This window comes from Gorilla gorilla, chromosome 2 (assembly GCF_029281585.2).
Source record: "Gorilla gorilla gorilla isolate KB3781 chromosome 2, NHGRI_mGorGor1-v2.1_pri, whole genome shotgun sequence".
Taxonomy (NCBI): domain Eukaryota; kingdom Metazoa; phylum Chordata; class Mammalia; order Primates; family Hominidae; genus Gorilla; species Gorilla gorilla.
Window position 1 is genome coordinate 119,848,310 of NC_086017.1, and position 22,091 is coordinate 119,870,400.

General features: G+C 37.3%; 1 protein-coding gene across 3 annotated transcripts in view; it reads right to left on the reverse strand.

Moving 5' to 3' along the window:
* Positions 1 to 22,091, reverse strand: part of MORC1 (MORC family CW-type zinc finger 1) — a 165,993-nt gene that overhangs the window by 6,589 nt on the left and 137,313 nt on the right. For all 3 annotated transcript variants that reach the window (XM_004036029.5, XM_019023101.4, XM_055381193.2), the window contains 5 exons: positions 21,942 to 22,011; positions 19,799 to 19,865; positions 14,619 to 14,771; positions 6,378 to 6,450; positions 4,717 to 4,770 (listed from right to left, as the gene is read on the reverse strand). In XM_004036029.5, coding sequence (XP_004036077.2) covers positions 4,717 to 4,770; positions 6,378 to 6,450; positions 14,619 to 14,771; positions 19,799 to 19,865; positions 21,942 to 22,011 — 417 coding nt within the window. The remainder of the gene's footprint in view (positions 1 to 4,716; positions 4,771 to 6,377; positions 6,451 to 14,618; positions 14,772 to 19,798; positions 19,866 to 21,941; positions 22,012 to 22,091) is intronic.

The following is a 22,091-nucleotide window of genomic DNA, read 5'->3' on the forward strand; positions in this document are numbered from 1 at the left end:
ATTCAACCTAACAAGTTGATGACTTACAACTAAGGTAACCACCACCTCCACCAGGAAGCTTCATAGATGCTTCCTATAGAGGCTGCAGGCAAACCCAGGGAGAGATATCTACTGCCTGAAGGTGGAGTAGAAGGAATAACTTAACTCAGCTGGAATAAGGAGGACAGTGTTACATACAGTTCACCTGTCACTAGCCACTTAATTACAGTTTTCAGAACTCCAGAATTTTATAGCTTTTGCCATGCTGAATAATAGTCAGAAAACACTTTTTTCATAAAAATAAAAGCCACAATAAAATAAACCAAAACAAATCAAAGATAAATATCAAAAATGGCAAACATTATGGAAACATTATTTGAAAAAACAATAGTATTGCTCATCAGCCATCAAAAGGAACCTGCTATTGACACACTTAAATGGACCCGAAGTGACGCTGAATAAATAAAGCAATTGTCAAATGACACACACATATGATTCCATTTCTACAGCATTCCTGAAAAGACAAAGCAATAGAGATGGAGAACAGATTAGTGGATGCCAGGAGTTAGAGGTAATTGTGGAAGGCCTGAGTGGATATGACTATAAAAAGGTAGCATAAGGGAGATACTTATGGTAATGAGAATTCTGCATCCTGATTTCAGTAATGAGAATTCTGCATCCTGATTTCGGTAATGGTTATACAAACTTCCATGTATGATAAAATGACATACAACTATACACACACATTTTACCAAATTCAATTTCCTGGTTTTGATATTGTACCATAATTACGCATAATTATGCACGGGGGGAAACCAGGTGATGAGTACACAGGACCTCTCTGTACTATTTTTGCAACTTCCTATGAATCTATAATTATTTTGAAATTGAAAGAAAGAAGCAAAAACAAAAAGCCTCAACACTATTAATACGAGATGAGACCAAGAATGTTTATATAGTACACTACAAAGTCATATTCAGTCTCTGAAAGTTTACCTTTTAGTAACCAATAAACTACGTTTTTATCAAATTCTACAGGCCAGCTTTTTGGTTTATTCTCTTGCCTTTCTCTCCAGGAGGTTCTGCTAACCTCTCCAGGAAGTTTCTATGAAAGGTAACACTTTTGACAACTTTTCAAGCTCAGTGTAAAAGGACATCTAGTTGTACTAGATTTTTTGTGTGTTAACATTTTAATTAAGGTGAGAAAATAATTGTAACAAGATGAGAGGCTTAGTTCTGCTGGTTAAACCCACTCTTGTAGAAGTATCTGCAGATCAAAAACCAAAGTCTTTCCAAACTACATTAATTCAGAATGGAATTAGGATTTGAAAGAAAGGATATTTAACTGAGATTTTAATTTTCTACCTTGAATTCAAAGAGTAGGAGCTCTAGCAGTTTTGCAGCTCCAAAATCCTAATGAGTTTGTGCAAAGGAAGGCCTACAACATCTATAGATTTTGTACCATACAAACAGGAATATTCATTTAAGTGTTTATGTTGGCAGTCACTAAAGCAGAAACAATCAACTTTGATTCAACACGTAACTATTAAGATCCAGATGCATTCAAAGGCACTGGTTGAATGCTGCTAGAATACAGAGTTTGATGGCAGGATTATTAACTTCAAGGATTCTATCATCTAACTGAGGAGAAAATGAAATATAATAAACTATTATAAGATAGAAATGTTAACTAATGCTAAAACAAAGTTTTAAGGTTCTCCCAGAACACAGAGAGGTCAAGATTAATTTCACATGGAAAAACTGAGAGTCTTCACATAAAACATAATATTGACCAAGCTCAATGGGGAAGGATTTCAAGAGGCCCACTGTGTATTGGGAGAGTCGATAGGAGTATTTTGGGGAATATCAGGAGGAGAAAGGCTCAGAGGCAGACCAGTGTAAGTAAGTTGGAATAACTCTGGGGCACTCATTTTAGATGGAACAGAGGCCTGTGAGGAAAGAATAAAAGATAATGGTTTGAGTCAGGTGATGCAGGACCACCAATGCTATCATCTACTACTACAATAGTAGTTATGAAAACCACTGTTGTGACCAAAGAAGCCGGTGACTTATGTAAGTTTCTCCTGTGCTTTGATGTCGCTCTCTTTATTAAATGCACACACCTTAAATCAAGTTGTTCTGTGTTTTGCTTACAAGATCTCATTTCAGTAGGAACTGCTGGTCTCCTGACTGTTTATCTCGCTTTGATTTTTTTAATCCGACTTGTCCTGCATGTTAAGGGGATACTGCTCATCATCTATGCTAACTCTGTTCACCCTGAATAAACACGTGTCTTATTCACTCTGGCTCCATTACTAATGGTGTAGACACTGGAAAAAATATTTAGAAACAGATATAAAATGGTATATATAAGCTTGGATAAACAGCTGTACGACAGTATAATTCTTAGCAAATTTCGAAGTTTTACAGTGCATTCAAATCAGAGTCCCCTAACCAGTAAATGGAGAGCTACAGGAAGATCCAGGAGCCTTACAGACAAGCTCCTCAAGCTGACTGCCACAGACTTTCAGTTGGGACAATGAATTCCTGGTGGGCCAATATGCCAACCCATCTACCACACATACCCCACAGAAATATATTACTGTCAGCATCTCCTCAATATATGTCTCATGATGTAATGTCAGGTCTCCAGTAATTTAAAAATAATTTTTCTACACCAACAGGCTGAGAAGTTGTAATATACTTATTGCAAGTAATACATGTGACCTGTATCACAAAGATGAAGTATTCAAGTCTGGATGAGACTAAGATGAAATAGCCAGGTGTGGTGGTACAAGCCTATAATCCTAGCCACTTCAAGGCTAAGCCAGGAGGACTGCTGGAACCCATGAGTTCAAGACCAGCCTGGGCAATGTAGCAAGATCCTATTTCAAGACAAAAACAAGTGACACGAAAATAGAGGGGGTGGGCAAAAAAAAGTTGAAAAAAAGTAGAATGAAAACAACTTTGGAGTGGGAAAAATCAGGTTCCAATTCTGAATCTGATCATGACACTGGGATATTATCTTTCTGAATCTCTATTTCCTCATTACTAAAAGAGATAGTCGTACCTACCTACCAAAGTTGTGAGGACAAATGAGTTAATATAGAAAAGACCTAGTTCAGTGCCTGGCTCTAGTGGCTCCCAATCAATCAATCCCAGTTTTACATTATTGATGAAAATAATATTAGTGGTAGAACAGCATCAAAATATATTGAAAGTAAACTTTGTCTTTTATTCCTGTTAGGAAATGTTGACAAGTAACTCTTCAAACTGAAAATGTTCAGTTACTGCTTTTACAGCAAAATGTTATTCATAAAATAAATTCACTTTTCAGTTGAACAGTAATGGGAGACCAATAATTACACCTCCCCTTTTATTTCCAGTTGTTTATCACCATCCAGTTGATAGAAACATCAAAGGCAAACGTATGAACAAGGGTTGTTAAATTTAGGCCCAGTCTGAACTTTAAATACTGTGTGATACAGTCTTTGTAAGAAGGAATATGGTTTAGGTTCTACTTGTCAAGTTTGCCTAGTTGTATGTCTTTTGGGAATTTACTTCACCATTCTTTTTCACTTATAAAACAAGAATATTCAGAAGTCTTCCATTGTAATTGCTTCTTGGACTTTTGGCTAAGATCAAATGCAAAGGTACTCCATTACCTATAAAAACTATGAGGCAGTGTCTCTGCTTAGAGTCATTCTTTGCACAACTCCAGGAAGGGCCAGTCACCTCTCAATCTTTATAGATTTTCATGTTATGAGAGCTTTCCAAAGATGGCTGTAAACATAAGCATACATAAGAAGATGCTAATGGATGCACTAATGATGGAGCTAGTGATTAGGTGAGAAAGCACAGGTAAAGCGTCAACAAAGACCCAACATTTCAGTATTGATCCTGGTGTCAAAGTTCTTGACTACTCTGGCCTGTGCGATGAATCTGGGAATCTTCATGGCCATCCTGGCTCCAACATTCATTCCCTACATCAGCTTGGCCAAGTTCACATCTTGGAGTACCAGGGGTTTTTTTTTTATTATTATTAAGTGTAAAATAAGGGATTTGAGGGCATATGACTTTTTGAGATACTTCTGTAGTAGAACTGAAGGGCACTCTGGACTCTTTCTCCCCCAGGAAATCCTTAAGGACTAGATACACAGCATTATTTGATAACTGTTAAAAAAATCTACCCAGAGGAAGAGAAAGGTTGTAAGGAAATACATAAAAATATTAATATCAGTGATCTTGGAATGGCTTGAGGCTATGGATGAATTTTTAAAAAATGCTTTTACTTCTTATATTAGCATTAATTACTTTTATGTCTACTTTTAGAATGGAAAAATCACTAACTTAAAAACTATTGATAAGATACTTAAAAAACTCAGAGCGATATCAAATTGTTGGAAATAATTTAAAACTTTAAAATTTCTGCTTCAGTCTAGCATTTTGAGGATTCAGTGAAAATATTTCTTAAAAGCTCAGAATGTCCTGTTTCCTATTGAAGATACAGTCCTACTCCAAGTGTTTCATAGCTTTATGTTATAGAAATGTTAGTATTTTAAAATTCAAAAATATGTTGCTTTATGACACCTCATAAGCTATACATTAATCTAAGTCTCGATAAGTGAATGCAAATTTGATTTCCTTTCAAACCTAACATTTGGAAATGTACATTATTTATCCTTTCGAACACAGGATCATTTAGAATATAAATGGTGATACTGAAAGGAAGCTTACCTGGTTGAAACACATTTTCAGCTTTTCGTTCATCTGCTCTGGGCACTGCTCCAGCTGTTTTCATAAATGATAATAGAACAGGATATTAGCTTTTAGAGAATGTGCTGTCTACAGCAGAGTTATATCACACAAGCATTGAGTATAAAAAGCATCAAAGCCTAGAACTGGCCAACATTGGTACTATGGGCCTTTTAAGTCTGGGTCTAATTAAATTAATTAACTAAATTATACTTTGCTTCCTTCCAAAAAAGGATTAAGTCAGCTTACATAAATAAATACAGCACAGTTAAAAAATTGTGCAGATACAAAACTCAAGGTGAAGGAAAATTAAGCGATAAAATAATAAATATTCAAAGGGAGATGTCAAGAGCGCAGCTGGAGTCTGGGTTTCTTGGAAGGGAGTGTCAGAGAAACAGATGGGGAAGTCACTGGCATGTGGGGGGTAGTATTAATATTTTAAAGTTAGAAATTAGACGAGGTTACCTAGAAACAGCATTTAATAGAGAAAAGAAAGTGGCCCAGGAATGAGCCTTCAGACATGCCAACATTGAGAAACCGCGTACAACAGGAGCTGCCACAAAGAAGATGGGAGGGAGGAAAGCAAAAAAAATAAAAATAAAAATAAAAAAAAAATAAAATGGGCAGTGTGCAGTCATAGGAGCTACACAAAGAAGGTGCTTCAAGAAGGTGAAAGTGGTCACCTAGGTTGAAGGCCTCTGACAGGTCAGGTAAGAGTGACACTGCACTTATCAAGAGGTCATTGGTGGCCCTGACAAGAACAGTCATAGTTCAGCTGTGGAATCAGAAGCCCCACGGGAGAGGATGAGGTGAGAGTAGAGGGTAAAGAGGCAGAAACAATGATTACAGACTAGAAAATTAGGGATGGTGCCCAAGATCAGACTCATATAGTCCCTCTGTTGTATTCGTAATTTGTGCTATTTTCACCAATACCAAGTGTATCCATCATCTCCACAGGCAACACTGAGCATGGAGGTGGAGAAAAGGCCTCCCACCCTCCTGCACTAGGCAGCTCTTCCCTCCACTTCTGCTGAGCAGCTTGTCAGGCATGTGCACCTCACTCAACTTCACCACAGCCCTGCGGGAGCCCTTTGTAGACTACTCGTTGTTACTTAAGCATAGCCAATAGATGTGAGGCTTACTCTTTGCACCCCAAGCAGCTGTTCAAAGTTTTCTTTCCAATCATATCTGGTACTGTTCCTGAGAGGAGATTTGGTAAACACAATTTTCTTCATCTATCTCAGTGATGTCTTGGTGATTTCGGTAAGATTAGTGCTTTGGATACCTAATGTGCCTGACCTACCCAATCCTCAGCTCAGCTGCTCATAAGAAGCAGCTGAGGAGATGTATCTAAGGAACAGAAACTCTGTTTTTGGTGGGGGAGAGAGAAGTCAGGGACTATGTCCTGTTCCTTTTCATCTCTGCAACTATCTGTCTGTAAGATATTTTCCACCTTATTTAACTCACAGCCACAATGATTTCAAATATAGCTTTAATTATGAATCACCATTTGGTATAAAGATGCTCATCTTCATTCACTTAAGCCACTCTAGGTCCTCTTATTGGAAACACTTTACATTTTTCTTCACTGAGATTCAGGCTATTCTATCATTCCCTCACAGTTCCAAAAAAGCCCAGCTTACCTCACAACTTAATGCAGGTTCTTCCAATTCTGATGGTAGCTGATACTCAGGAAAAAAATACAGAAGAATCTCCCTAGGAATACAAGCACAGCAGATATGGGAATATACTAGGATAACAGAGGTAGCACTCAACTGTCAGAACTGGGTTTGTCTCCTGGGTATTAAATATCCTGGCAAAGATGAACGTTAGTTCCCCCCAAACATTTTGTTTTTATCACTGACATCAAAGTGTTCTTCAGAAAGCATAGACTGGGGAGAGGAAGGTGGGTGTGGCTATAAAAAGGAAATAGGAGGGACCATTCTGGCGAAGGAACTGGTCTGTATCTTGACTGCATCAATGTCAATATCCTGATTGTGATTTTGTTCCAGAGTTTTGCAAGAAGCTAGGTGAAGGGTACAGGGGATCTCTCAGCATTATTTCTTACAACTTAATGTGAACATACATTTATCTCAAAATAAAAAGGTTACTGAAAGAGGAAGGAAGGAAGGAAGGAAGGAAGGAAGGAAGGAAGGAAGGAAGGAAGGGAGGGAGGGAGGGAGGGAGGGAGGGAGGGAGGGAGGGAGGCAGGCAGGCAGGGAGGAAAAAAAAAAAAGAAAAGAAACCAGCCAACCTCACAATGCCTCGCAATCCATAAACAACCAGTCCAGGAAAAGCCTGTACCTAGTTGAGTGTTCTCTTCTGCAGAGAACTCAGCATTGCAAATTTCCTGGAAGAAACTAGGCTAACTACAGACTTACTTTTTTCCTGAGAAAAACCAAAGAGTTTAAGTCTCCAGAGTAATTTTTGCATAAGGGACTCCAAGACTACTCTTAGAAATCATACATGGACCCTGCTCTTTCTAAACAGTGGTGGCCATTGTTCTGACAGGTGCTTCATTTTGTCAAAAGACAATAGCACCCATCCTTCTACTGTGACAGCTTTTCTAGGATTAATCACCTATATGACACATATTTCATTCCTGGGAGAATATGAGATCTAGAAATTTACAGCCACCACATCTTAAAAGTGTATAGCATTCTAATGCTGACGTATTCCAAGAGCCTCATGTATATTATCGAAGGGATTTGCAAAATTTTTCCAGTTGTAAAATAATATGGTATACCAAAGAGAAAACAGCTCTTTCTTACACAATTTACATTCCTCATACTTTAAGTATATTATTTGTATTAATACACATTTATAATTTCAAGGAGATTCAAACCAAAAAGCTGAAAATTCTTGGCATTGCCCAAACATTAAATATGACATACAACACTCCTTAGAGTTATTTGTCTGGCTAGCAAGAAGATAAATGGGGTAGGAACGGGATTAAAAAAAGGTGGGGCAGCTTCCAGGTATATGAGATGAGAAGAAATCATATGAAAAGAAAAGTTGCAACAGGAGTTCCTGGGAAAGAACACCTGGGTCAACATTATGGCCGTTTTGTTGGAGCAGGAGGGGTGAGAGACCTTTTACACAAACTAAACCTTGCTTCTCCTCAAATTCAGGCTCCCTTTCCCCACCACAGGCTTGAAACCTTTTCAGAGCATTGGTTCTTTCCATTGTGAGTATAAATTCTTTTGCCTTTAAATTTAGAGCAAATCAGAAATCCCCTAAGAATACGCTCTTAGACAAATACATATTAGATGGCAGCATTTACTAGGGAAGGGGAGAAACCAAAGGGGAAAATTGGGGTGAGAAAAAGTTCTGGATTAGTTCTCGATTACTTTCAATCTGTGGCATCTCTATTTCAAAATCTATAGCAAACATCATCTATAGTCTGAATACTGTCTTACACATGTACTATTATTTCTAAAATTAGACACATAATAGATATCTTTAAACACGATTTCATGTTTACTGAAATCACAGTACCTTTTGCCATTTTGCATTTTCTCAACTCATTAATTCCACAGACATTCTTTAAACCTCTACTAAAACACCTTTGACCTTCAGTGCCCCACAGAGCCTGGCATCATGCCCCCATGCCAGGAACCCAATACGATCTTACTGAACTGATTTGGCCTAGTGTGGCAATGGAGACAAGAAAGCAAGCTATTCCAATACCATGTGATAAATGCTTGGAGGACAATGAGAAAGGTGCACCATGGAGACCAGAAGAAGGGTTTCTAACTCATATTTCAGTAGCCATAAAGGAAGAGTGGGAGTTAGCCAGGTGTAGCAGATGGGGGCATGTGAAGGAAGTATTCCAGGCCACCTGCACCATACACCAGAGAATTTTGTATTTTTCTTTGGGAAAAAATCTGACGAAAAAGTTGGTCAGGTTCAAGTATTTTTTCTTGTTGTTTTTTTGTTTTTTTGAGTTTTTTGTTTGCTTTGTTTCGGTTTTTTTTTTTAGACTGAGTCTCACTCTGTTGCTGAGGCTGGAATGCAGTGGTGCGTGATCTCAGCTCACTGCATCCTCCGCCTCCCGGGCTCAAGCAATCCTCCCAACACAGCCACCTGAGTAGCTGGGATTACAGGCGCACGCCGCCACACCCAGCTCATTTTTGTTTTTCTTTTTTTAGAGACGGGGTTTTGCCATGTTGCCCAGGCTGGTCTCAAACTCCTGAGCTTAAGTGATCCACCCACCTTGGCCTCCCAAAGTTCTAGGATTACAGTTGTGAGCCACCGCACCCGGCCAATCCAACTATTCTTTATAAAGTACTAGAATTGTGCTAAGCACTGCTATCATTTTCTACACATAGTTTCATGTAATCTTTATGGAAACTCTTTGATTGAGGAATTATTCCTATTTTCTCTGATTTCCTGGCTATTACAGACACCCCCACCCCCTCACCAGGCCCAAGCAAGTTCCCTGGACCCTCCTTCAGTGTCTGTCTCCCTCCTGGACTCCCTGGTGTTGAGCCTTTTACTCTCTTCCACGTCGGATTGCTCCTAAATAGCTTCTCCCTTGGAGATTCTGGTCTGTAAGACTGACTAGAGAGGAAGACAAATTACCCAGCAACTTACAGTCTCTAAACACAAACACACAGGCCTTTCCCTTTTCCTGTAAAATTAATTCAGGAAAGCAATTAGATTCCGTAAAAACCTATAGGATACCAAAAATCACATACGTAGGGTCTGATTGTAGATGCTTAAGAACTCTTTAAAAATTACTTCAGTTTTATTGTCTTGAGTCCCTTTCTTGAATGATATTCTTCAGCAATACTTTCTTTGTTCTTGAGGGTACATCTTATCAAACCTCTCTCTATCCTCAAACTTGAGATTTCCCCTAGAACAGACACAGTGAGCCAGGAATCCATAAAGTACATTTAAAGGTGGGCCAGGAGACACGAAGCACAAAATTATAGGAATAAACCTGGATTCATTCACTAGTATCCACTGCATCAAGTAGATGCATTTGGGGCAACTCCTGAACCAAGTGCTGCCATTTCAATGGGACTTTTGTCCCACTTAGGAACAGGAATAGTCCTTCTCTTGAAACATTTACTCAGAATTTTACGCCCAGAGTTGATAATAAAATCAGAAATTTGTCTTTGTCTAACATTGTCTTTCTTCTCAAGAATTCAAGAAATAAATATCTTAAAGATCTCTTCCAAAGTTGTTACTTTCATTCAGAATCTTGGCTATGAAGCCCATCTCAGATGAATTTCTGTGGAATCCACATCTATATCTGCAAGTTTAAATTCAAAGTTTTTATAGAGTTCAGTTAAGTGAGCTGAACCACTAAATCAACACCATCTCTATAAATCATGGCCAAGCTTTGAAAAGTTCCAGCTAAGGGCCATTTCCATTTCACTCCATAGTCATATTCCTTTCTCAACAAAATAATTTTTACTAAGAAAAATCTTTGACTCATGTTGATACAACTCTACTCTTTCTAAACATGGTAGACATGGGCAGGAGTCCATAGAGTTACCTGGTCATCCAGCTGTTCTTTTTAAACAATAACCTAGTTAATTAGCTTAGTCCTAGCTAAGGAGAAGAGCAAGCCTCCTACTGGAGGTTGACCAAAACTGTCTTCCTCAACTCAGTAAAAGACTAGTATGAAATGGAAATAGCACAGTTGCAATAATGTTTTTTGGGAGACCTCAACTGCTAGTATATGTATTTTCATGGCCTTTTCCTTTAACAACTGGCAGAAATGTTAAAAAGTTACTTTCTTTTTAAAACTTTTTTTGGTATTTTAAAAATCTAAGATAACAAAAAGCATGTTTATATTTTATAGAGATGAAATAAATGGAGTCTGCCTTATCAAGTTTACATACACAACAATAAACCAAAACAAGGCATTACATTTCAACAGTTAAGAGCAAGGACTGTGAGGTCAGATTGCCAGGGTTCAAATCCAAGCTCTGTCACTTAAATGTTATATAATGCTAGGCAAATTACTTATCCTCTACATGTCTCAGTTTTCTCATCTGCAAAATGGTGATAATAAAAATATCTATTTATAGGATTGTTGTAAGATGACTGAGCTATCATATGCAAAGCCCTTAGGTCTGTGCCTAGCATATAGTAAGTGCATAACAAATATGTATTATTACTAATATTATTGCTATTATTATTATTGAAAGAGATTTGAAATGTAATACTACTCCAATGTTTAGGATCATCTGATAAAATTTAATAGTCTGGAACCAGTTCAGCTTATGTACCACTAACTTAACACCACTCAGTTGCACTCCAATATTTAAAAGTATTTTAACATCCAGTAATACTATTTACTGCTTTTTACATGAATCCCTTTCAATTAAATTAAAAGTATTATTTAAATATATGCTGATATATGTTAGACATACTGTTGACAATTCAATCTGTTTTCAAAGATGTTACTTTATTTGGGAAGTCAACAAACTAATACACAAAAAGCAAGAAGTAATATAAGACAGGAAAATGCCTGACTGAGCATAATTAGGTAATGAGTATGTACAGTAAAAACTATATTTTTAATTAATTGCTAGCATTAATTACACAGAGATGGCCAGACACTACCTTGGCATTGTGGAAATGGATAAGGATGATGTCATGTCCAAAGTGACCCAAATGGAGGGAACACCCTTTATACTTCAAAGGTCTCTAACTACTACTCTTTTTTATCATGTGACAAGAAAGGTAAATATGGTAAACAATTCTGAGTATTTCTTTATACTTTATACCCTTTACATTGTACACAGCTGACCACAATCTTCATGCCTTGAAAAACTTAAAGTCTAGTAAATTCAAGAAATTACATGTGGACCAGATATAAAATAGCAAATAATACTACAAAAACAACAACAAGAAAAACAACAAAATACCTAACAAAGAAAACAAGAAATCTGTTTTCACTGGTGAAATTTGAGAAAACATACTACATGTTGCTGAAAGCAAAAGAGAAAACTGGTATGACAAGAAGCTCATTTTGTTTTAGTTAAATCCTGTGTTGTGTCCAAATTTTTTTATCATAGAATATTTTTAATAAAATAATCACCACACAGAATTTAAGCTGGTACAGAATAGAGCTGATATATTAACGCATTCAGCTTTCAGAGTGCTCAGTTGGTAACAGTATGATGATTCTAAGCAATAAAGAGTCTGCCTGTTCATTAGAGTTTCTGGGAAATTTTAATTTTCTAGTGATGCCTAATGATAGAAGTGGATGCAATTTAAAGTCTTAGTACACTCAATCAGATTATCCCCTTTTTCATCACATGTAACTCACTAAAATTAATAGAAATGTTACACTTAGACAAATAAAAATTAGCCAAGAAAAAAAATCAGGAAAATAATGAATTTGAAAAAGAAAGTTGATCTATCTGAAAAAGAAATTTAAGTAGCTATGCATCCAAACTCTGCTGCAACACACTCAGACAAGTCTCTCTAGGTCTCCTAGTGTGAAGAGAGGGTATATGCTATATATGATTAAGAGCATGGGATTCCAAATCAGAAAGCCTTGCCTTAAACCCCAGCCCCATCCTTCACATTTGTGTAATTGTCCATGAGACTTGTGTTAGTTCCTCTAAGTTTCAGTCTCCTCATCCATACACAATATTTAAAAATAACACCATTCTCATGAATTTGTGAGAATAGAAACTAATTTATAAAAAGTAAGTGGGTGGATGCCTGAAATATAATAAAGGTTCAAACCTGATAGCTATTATTGTTATAGCTATTATTGTTACTATTATTTTTATGGAGACAGGGTCTTGCTATGTTGCCCAGGCTGATCTCGAACTCCTTGTTCAAGCAATCCTCCCACCTTGGCCTCCCAAAGTACTGGGATAATAGGCATGAGTCACGGTGCCTGGTGTGATAGCTACTATTATTAAGAAGGCCTGATTCACTTGTAGCAATGTCCAAATAATTGAATATGTGGTCATATCTATACATTTTTAATGATACTCACATTTATTCAAATATATACAGGCACATGCATATAAAATTTACTGTATACTACTATGCTTTAGTGACCAACCAATAGGTCTGAATTTTAGGACCAGTAACATATCAGGGTTCAAATTTACAGCAATCCAACTTCAAAGCTGAGGAACTTAAATACCACTTCTAGAAAAATACAGGCAGAGGGCGGGAAACTAGTTAGAGAATCCCATTCTTTAGGGATTATACTGTAAGCTACAGCAGTATAATACTGACATCTATCTAGATCATTGGATAAGTGGCTTTTTTTTGAGATGGAGTCTTGCTCTGTCGCCCAGGCTGGAGTGCAGTGGCGCAATCTCAGCTCACTGCAAGCTCCGCCTCCCGGGAGAATGGCTCACGCCATTCTCCTGCCTCAGCCTCCCTAGTAGCTGGGACTACAGGCGCCTGCCACCCTGACTGGCTAATTTTTTGTATTTTTAGTAGAGATGGGGTTTCACCGTGTTAGCCAGGATGGTCTCAATCTCCTGACCTCATGATCCGCCCGCCTCGGCCTCCCAAAGTGCTGGGATTACAGGCATGAGCCACTGCGCCCGGCCAAGGCCTTTTTCAACCTTATAATGCCTGAACCATGCTGAGGTCTGGCCTGCTTTTGTCCAATTTCCAGGCTAGTGGAAGACTGCCAACCAGACAGAAAGGGATATTTGGTGGTCAGAACTTGGTGTTCTGGAATGTAGCAGTCTGTATTCATTGCTCCATCAACAACTTGTCTCTGGATCCCTAGTGTCAGTAGTGAAAATAGATCCCTCTACAAGGTCCTTCCACATGTAACCAGGAGTGCTTCCTCCCTCCTGGGGCAGGACTGGTGTTAGGCATGAGACAGCAGGTGGGGTCTTCATGCCCATGTAATAATCACAGCCCTGCACTCTGGATGCTGCTACAAAGACTTTCACCACACCCATGGCATCTGTGGAATTGGGTTCAAGTCTACTGGGGTTAGCAGTCTCCTCTCATAAACAGGACCACAGACTGGGCCTTAGTAGAGGCTACAGTCCCTATGTACGTGTTCTCCTCCACCTTTCTCTTTCTTCCTACCTGCTTCTACTGTTTGAGAACTCTCATCTTCAGGAAGATCATGTCAATCACTGATGAAAAAATCAAGTAGCTATCCTAAGGAAAAATACCATTCCAGGTAGGGCATGTTGTTTGTTTTCCCTGGCCCGAGCATCTCACCCCACACAAGACCCTTAAAACCCAACAAAAGTCTGTGGATCCCAACAAAACCGATGAGGTACATTAATTTTGTGGTGCTACTGGCCCCACCTCCCACCCTCCCATATGGCACCTATTTTAGAGCACAAGTCTGTATATAGACTTCTTTGACTTGATTTTAAGGCCCCCATCTATTATCAGTCTCTATTTGGAAAAACCCTGAATCATGAACTTGTTCCTCTCCTTGTCTCCATCCTTTGAGAAATGAGACCCAGACATTTAAATTCCTCAAATACCATGTCCACAAATGTTAACATTCTACACAGAACAAAACAAGTAAAACTCAATTTCCCTCAATAAGTTCAGTATCCAAAACTAAAACAAACCAAAAAAAACCCAGAGTTTTTAAAAGGCCATACAATGTCATAAGAGCCTTTGTTGGGGAAAAAAGAAAGAAAATTCAGTAAAAATTATTTATTACATTCAAAAGAAGACTAATGTCCACCATACTGCCAGACTATGTGACAACAGGCAGTTACCAGTTCTATTATAAGGGATATTTAACCCATAGTATATCTAAATCAGCATAGTTAGGAGACAAGTCATAATGTCACTCTACTGAATTTATTCAGTATCATTAAAACTCAGTAGGGAAAACAACAGGAGTTGTCACTGCTTAGAAAGTTAAACAAAGCATGTGGAAATACGTGAGTAAATATCTTTACCTTAATTTAGACTTCAGTTTTCTCACTGTTTCCTTGACAGGTGTGCTTTGAGAAGACGCTGGCGAAGAAGCAACTTTACAACTGCCACTCACAGAAACTCTGGCTATGTGTCCAGAACTTAGATTCACATCTTCCATCGGCACATTGAGCAAGCTGAGGTTTGTCAAAGTAGAAATCATGTTAGGTATTAATAATTTCAGAAACACTAATATACAAAAATGAGTGAAATGTTCATATACAACAAATGAGAACAAGAACATACGTGTAATGCCGAAAACTGCCACCACTGTAGTTACATGAAACAAATTCTTAATTAGAAGAATTTATATTTATTCCAGTCACATATTTTTTTCAAAGTTTTTAGGTAGTAACAATTAAATGGAATTGGTGATAATTTATTTTTAACAGTAGTCATATACTACTTGTCTTTCACTTGATGAAAGAGACTTTTTAAACCTGTTAAACAACTATACAATATTTTTTGTAAGCCTCATGGTAACCATACGGCAAAAATCTACAATGGATATACTTAAAAAGCAACAAATTAAAACATACTGTAACCAAGTAGCCCCACTTTTCTAGGAAAAAGAAAACGAGTTACTATTATTTTTTATTTTCTCTTTTCTCCATTTCCCCATTCCCCACTTCCTACATAGTCCTTTAGAAATACAATTATAACCTTTTACCTCCCCTTCACCAGAAACTCCCCAGAGGGCAAGTTCATGTAACTTTATGCTTAGAAGCTCCAGAGTGGAACTTTCAGCCACCAGGAGACTGCCTCCAAAGATAACAGTTGATTTACAATCCAAAGTCCCACTACGAAACTCTCTCCAACCTAGAGAGTTTTCAGCCACCTTTACAATCTATTTCTGCCCATGAAATGCTAACTCAACTGCCCAGTAGATAAGGTACCAAGCTAGCATGGGGACCCACCCACCTGCTCACCTCCTCCCCTGAGGTGCCATTCATGATAGGCCCCCTTTAAAAGTGTCCACTTTCTGCTGCGAAGGTGAAGTGGTACCCTTAAGGCAGGAAGCCCATACTTCTTCCCCTAAGCTAGCTTTGGAATAAAAAGTCACTTTCTTTACACCAGACCTAGCTCTTGTTAATTAGACTCTGCAAGCAGTGGGCAAGTGAACCTGCGATGTGGTTACAATACTACCAGAAAAAATCACTTAACTAAGAACGCAAGAGACTTTTAAACTAAAGTTTATTTTAGCCTGAGAGAAAAGCATAGAAATAAAACAGAAAAAGAACAAAGTAAGTTGAGAGAAATACTTAGTCATGATCTGGAAGAGGAAGAAGAATGTTCAGAGCTACTGGGCTGGAGTGAGCAGGAAGCAGACGGAAAGAGATGAGATGAGAAAGGTCAGTGTTGGGATTGCAGGGCATCGTGGGCATGGGGAGGGAACTAGAGTTTCTTTGAAGCAGAGTGGGCACTACCATTGGAAGTTTTCAGGCATGGGAACAAGGTGATCTGATGCAGGTTTTAAAAAGATACACGGCTGCAGCATGAAAAATAACTCACGGTAAGGATGTATAGTTTGTTGATGAGACTAAAGCTTTCAGTACCATAGGGGAAAAAAAGTACAAGAGTCTGGGGGCAGTACGACATGGGAAATGGAGCTGGGGAGGGCAGGTAGAGGTCAGATCATGAAGGGTTTTGTTTGTCAAGTAATAAAAAGATTTTTTTTTGTAATCCTTTCATGCTGATGTCCATAAATTAAGATCACAGCTCTAGAGAATTTACATGTTTATAAGATGAGGATCTTTTAAAATTGGATAACAGTTTATATCAAACGGAATGTGCTTCTACTGTCAACAGCTCTTTGGCATTAATTATACTGTCTAACTTTGCTGATTTTTTTAAGATTAAGAACATTATATAACTAATGCTTAATTGCCTGTTAAAGAATATTTACACAATGTCTGAATGCTCATTAGTTATACCCTTCTTTATGCTGACACTTTATTAAAGAAGTCTTTTTCTTTAACCATTTTAGGAATGTTAAAGATTCATTCATGTTGGCATTGAGGTTGAAGGGTAAAAAGTACTATACTAGAGCACAGGAGATTCCTCTCTAAACCTCTGTTTCTTGTTCTGTTGAATAATAATAGGGCCTACCTTATAGAGTTGTACTGAGGATATATAAAGAATGTAGCTCAATGTTTAGTGTAAGTGCTCAGTAAATAATACCTATTTTTGTTGTTATGATCATCTTTATCATCACCATAATTAGTAATGCATTTGATAAGTTTCTTCCATTAAGATTGTTTTTCCCTAGAAGAAAACCTAGGCAATACCATTCAGGACATAGGCATGGACAAGGACTTCATGACTAAAACACCAAAAGCAATGGCAACAAAATAGACAAGTGGGATCTAATTAAACTAAAGAGCTTCTGCACAGCAAAAGAAACTACCATCAGAGTGAACAGGCAACCTACAGAATGGGAGAAAATTTTTGCAATCTATCCATCTGACAAAGGGCTAATATCCAGAATCTACAAAGAACTCAAACAAATGTACAAGAAATAAACAACCCCATCAAAAAGTGGGTGAAGGATATGAACAGACACTTCTCAAAAGAAGACATTTATGCAGCCAAAAGACACATGAAAAGACGCTCATCATCACTGGTCACCAGAGAAATGCAAATCAAAACCACAGTGAGATACCATCTCACAGCAGTTAGAATGGCGATCATTAAAAAGTCAGGAAACATGCTGGAGAGGATGTGGAGAAATAGGAACGCTTTTACACTGTTGCTGGGAGTGTAAACTAGTTCAACTATTGTGGAAGACAGTGTGACAATTCCTCAAGGATCTAGAACTAGAAATACCATTTGACCCAGCAATCCCATTACTGGGTATATACCCAAAGGATTATAAATCATGCTACTATAAAGATACAATGCACACATGTTTATTGCGGCACTATTCACAATAGCAAAAAAAAACACTGCATGTTCTCACTCATAGGTGGGAATCGAACAATGAGAACACTTGGACACAGGGTGGGGAACATCACATACGGGGACCTGTCGTGGGATGGGGGGGCAGGGGGAGGGATAGCATTAGGAGAAATACCTAACATAAATGACGAGTTAATGGGTGCAGCAAACCAACATGGCACATGTATACCTATATAACAAACCCACACGTTGTGCACATGTACCCTAGAACTTAAAGTATTAAAAAAAAAAAAAAAGAAGAAGAAGAAGAAAGAAAGAAACGATCACCCAGATCAAGTTATGGGACATTTCCACCAGCCCAAAAAGTCGTTAAGGCCACTTTCCAGTCAATCCTCACCCCATTCCCACTTTGGCAATCACCATTCTGATTTCTATCTCCATGGATTATTTTTGCTTCTTCATGAAATTCACATAAAGGAATATACTGATTTTGGGTTTTTTTAAATGCAAAAAAAAAAGATTGTTTTTCGTGGATTGTTTCTAACATTCATATTGTATTTACAAGTCAACAGTGATTACAAAAAAAAAAACAATCTCATAAAGACCAAAAAGTATTACATGAAATAATATATACATGCATACACACACTTGCATACACACAAATGTGTTTTAGTTTTTGGATGATTCTTAAATTGTAAAGCAAATTTTCATAAATAATTCTAAGTCAAAGTATTGGCCATGAGAAGACCTGGCAACAGCACTGGGGAAAAAAAGTTACATCACTTATTTAATCAACAAATATTACTGAGTGCCAAGTATGAGTCAGTGTCATTCTGGATATCAGAGACACAGGGATAAGCAAGACAGTCCCTACTCTCATGGAGTGCATTGGCATCTAGTGAAAAATAGAGAAAATAAGCAAGCTAAAATTAAAAAATTGTAAAAAGAAATAGGTGGTAAAGGAGATACTTTAAAATAGTAATACACGCTTTGAAAAAAATTAAACAGGATGATAAAAGTGTGACTTGTCAGAAATGAGATGGGCTACTTTAGATGGAGTTGTCAGAGAAGACCTTTCAAAAGCTTAGAATTATGAAGAAGACAAGAAGGCCTCTATCCTTTAGGAACCTGTATGCAATGGGAAGACAGAGATTCAAACAGATAACTTCACTTGACTGTGATCACTGCTCACCATTGCATGTCAGAACACAGAATTTAACAAATAACTAGGGAACAAATTACAATATAATCTCATCATTGCAACAGTGACTCTGTGAATACCTGAGTTTGGTGAGGAGAGTCAAGAAGACCCTAAAGAAGGGAACACTTGAACTGAGACTTAAATGAAAGGGTAACTGACACTGGCATATGAGTTGCTGAGGGCATTCAAGTAAAGGAAGTGGTACAGACAAAGGGAGGATGAGAAGATGTGATAAAACAGAACTACTAGTAATTTAGAACCTTTGGGAAGCAAAGTGGGGGCTAAAAGTAGAGGCATGAGAGAAGAGGATTTGTGCCATGCTAAGGAGTTTGTGACTTACCTTAAAAGTAGTAGGGGCTGAAAAGGCTTTGGAGTGGAAGAGTGAAGTGATGAGGTTTGAGTGCTGGATTGACTCACTACCCTGTCAGCAAGTGCAGGAAAATAGCCCCTCTCTGTTTTTTCTTGCTCTTAATTCAGAGTGCTCCTATGCAAAGAGCACAGGATTTGGATTCAGAGAAACTGGGTCTGAACGCCTGGAAAGCAGCTTAGATGGGTTTGTACAGAGGATAAGAGTTTGCTTCCTTTAAAACATTCTTTTAATTCTATTGGATATCCAAAACATTCAGCTGATTTCACTTTAAAAGTGATAAAATTCTCAGGTCAAAAAAATTCTAGCACACAATGATTATAATTACATGTATGTATGACAATAAGATAATGAACCACAGAGAAAAAAATCAGTTAATGATTTCATAATCATACCTTATATATGTGTGACGTTTTCAGTTCTTTGACTACATTAAAGTAATTTGAATTGGTTACTTGCTTGGGTAGGAAATTAAGCCAGCTCCATTTCATTATTTCCAGTTCTTCACGAAAGAAATGAAAAGGTTTGGGGGAAAGGTGTATTGCTAATTCTTTCACATCTCTGTTGTAAAATTTGGTTCCATTCTTGATTGCTTTTGTTGCTATTATTTCCTTTCTTCTTGTATTTAAACATTGATAATTACTTTTCAGCAGTATAATTGCACTCACTTGGAATTTGTATAATTGTAGTACACTCACCTTTTCCAGCTAGGTAATGAAGAGCTTCTTTTCATTGCTAGAACATCATTGCACAGCTCCTGTTTTTCTTCAAAAGAACATAGACAAACAATCGCATTTGGATGATCACACAATAAACTGAACCAAAAGAAATGTTAGCGGTTCATTAACTACCTCTGTATAATATGGATTTGTATTGAAACATCCATTTATAAAACTGTACCAGTTGTAACGAGATTTATAATATGTTCTTAAGGTAGTTTATAATGTTTTAAAATAAAGTTTATGTAGTATATATAGTTATCCAAGAGACTGTAGCTTTTTTTTGGTAATTTTTAAATGGACATTTTTTACCAGAGCCTGGAGTATGATCAGAACTGTTGATTCCCTGCTTTCACCAGCCTCTACCAAGACAACCATCTTCCCCTAATATCCCACTCTCTCCTATTTGGGGTTCAGGTTCAAAGACATTCTGACAGATCCCAATGAAAAATGTGTCTCCGGTAGGAAAGTGAACTTTAAAGCAGGAAGAGACCTAGAGTCATTTAGTTAGTCTTCTCACTCAGAGGACCTCAGAATTATAGGTTCACAGAGCTTGGCAAAGCAGAAATTCTATGATCCACTTGGATTGTTTTAAGAGTGTCTTGGGGACAGTATAAGCAATGAGTCAATGTGTCCTTCTTCCATGTAGAAGTCTTTATTATAACTGTCCAGATATCTTATTCCACCAAGTAAACCTTTACCAAGAAGTTTAGGGTTATTGAAGGCTAAGTAGAAGAGGACATCAACAAGCAAAGTTCTAGATGGTGGGTAAATGGCTGAGGATCTGCCTGACCCTTTTAAGGAAAAAGAATGAATGGACAGATGTTTTCCAACCATGCTGTTGGCACCACTGGTTTTATTCACTGACTTGCAATGCAAAGTGAAAATTTTTAAACCAACAGCTAACTAATTCAAAATAATAGTCATTTGAAAACATTTAACAATTTGTTCCTGCCAAACCTAGGATGAGTATTTAAAATTAAATATTAATTTTAGGATAAAATTGTATTAGCAATTTTTCTAGTACAATTTGGAAATCCAACAGAACCATACTTGAAGTCACAGTAGTAGTTTGAACTGTCTATAAAAGATTGGCTTTAAAATTAAGACACCCTTACAAAAGAAATCCTGATGGTGGAATTGCAAATTATTGTAATTAAGATGAAAAAGAAAAAGTGTGATTTCTTAGGGACCTCACTAATGGGTTCAAACATAAAGTTGTGAATGAATACCTGATTAGGTTACCTAAGCAACAAAGTATGAAGGAAGGAAAAACGTGCCACCAAAAGAGAACATAAAACCATGGCATGGATTGATAAAGAAAAGGATTGGGAATGATGAAACCAAATGAGCTGAGACTAAGAAGACTAAGATCTTTAAAACTTATTTCAAAAGAAGATGAAGACAATGAAAATAATGGATGTGTTTCTTGGGTCCAATGGTATAATATCAAAATTAAAAGATAATGGCATAATAACATTAGAATGCATAATAAAAAATTACAGTAATAATAATGAACACTAAGAAAATAAAATATTTTGAATCCAGTTTGTTTTCAGCTTCTCTATCCATGAAATTATTACTGGATTGAATACTATAAGATGGAAACTTCATGCCTTAAATAAGTTCCAGTCTTTTACCTGAGACACATTACATCCCCTGGGCATGAAAAAACTAATAAACGTGTTTGTTGAACTACTTTTAGGGACCTCAGAAGAATCATGAAAAGCAGAAAGTTACTAAAAGATGAAAAAACGGGGACCGTCATCATCATAATTTTCAAAACAGATTTTGAAAATTATTGACCTGATATCAATCCTAATCAAAATTAGAAGGAGAATTCAAGACAGAGAGTGGCATAAGTCTATGGAAATTTCAGACAGTGTGGCAGTGCTGGGGACACTGTCCTCAGCCAGAAAGTGTCTCTCTTTCCCGTCAAAACACACAAGGTTGGCAGCTCATCGTCTCTCTACTCCTCTCACTTCTAGAACAACAAACTTAATTTTTTAAAATCCAAGTTGCTGACAAACTTCTGATCTATATATCAGGCTGTCAAGCCATACTGAAAATGTCTCAAACATTATAACTAATATATATATATACATGAGCTGATTTTTTTTACCTTGGTTTAAAAGAGGAATTTCCTTTTTTTCTTGTTTCAATGAAACATCAGTGTTGCTTTTATCTGAAACCTGAAAAACAAGCTCTTTATTTAAAACTGTACAAAAACATAGGACGTATTATAAACTTGACAAAAGACCTTGAAAAGCAG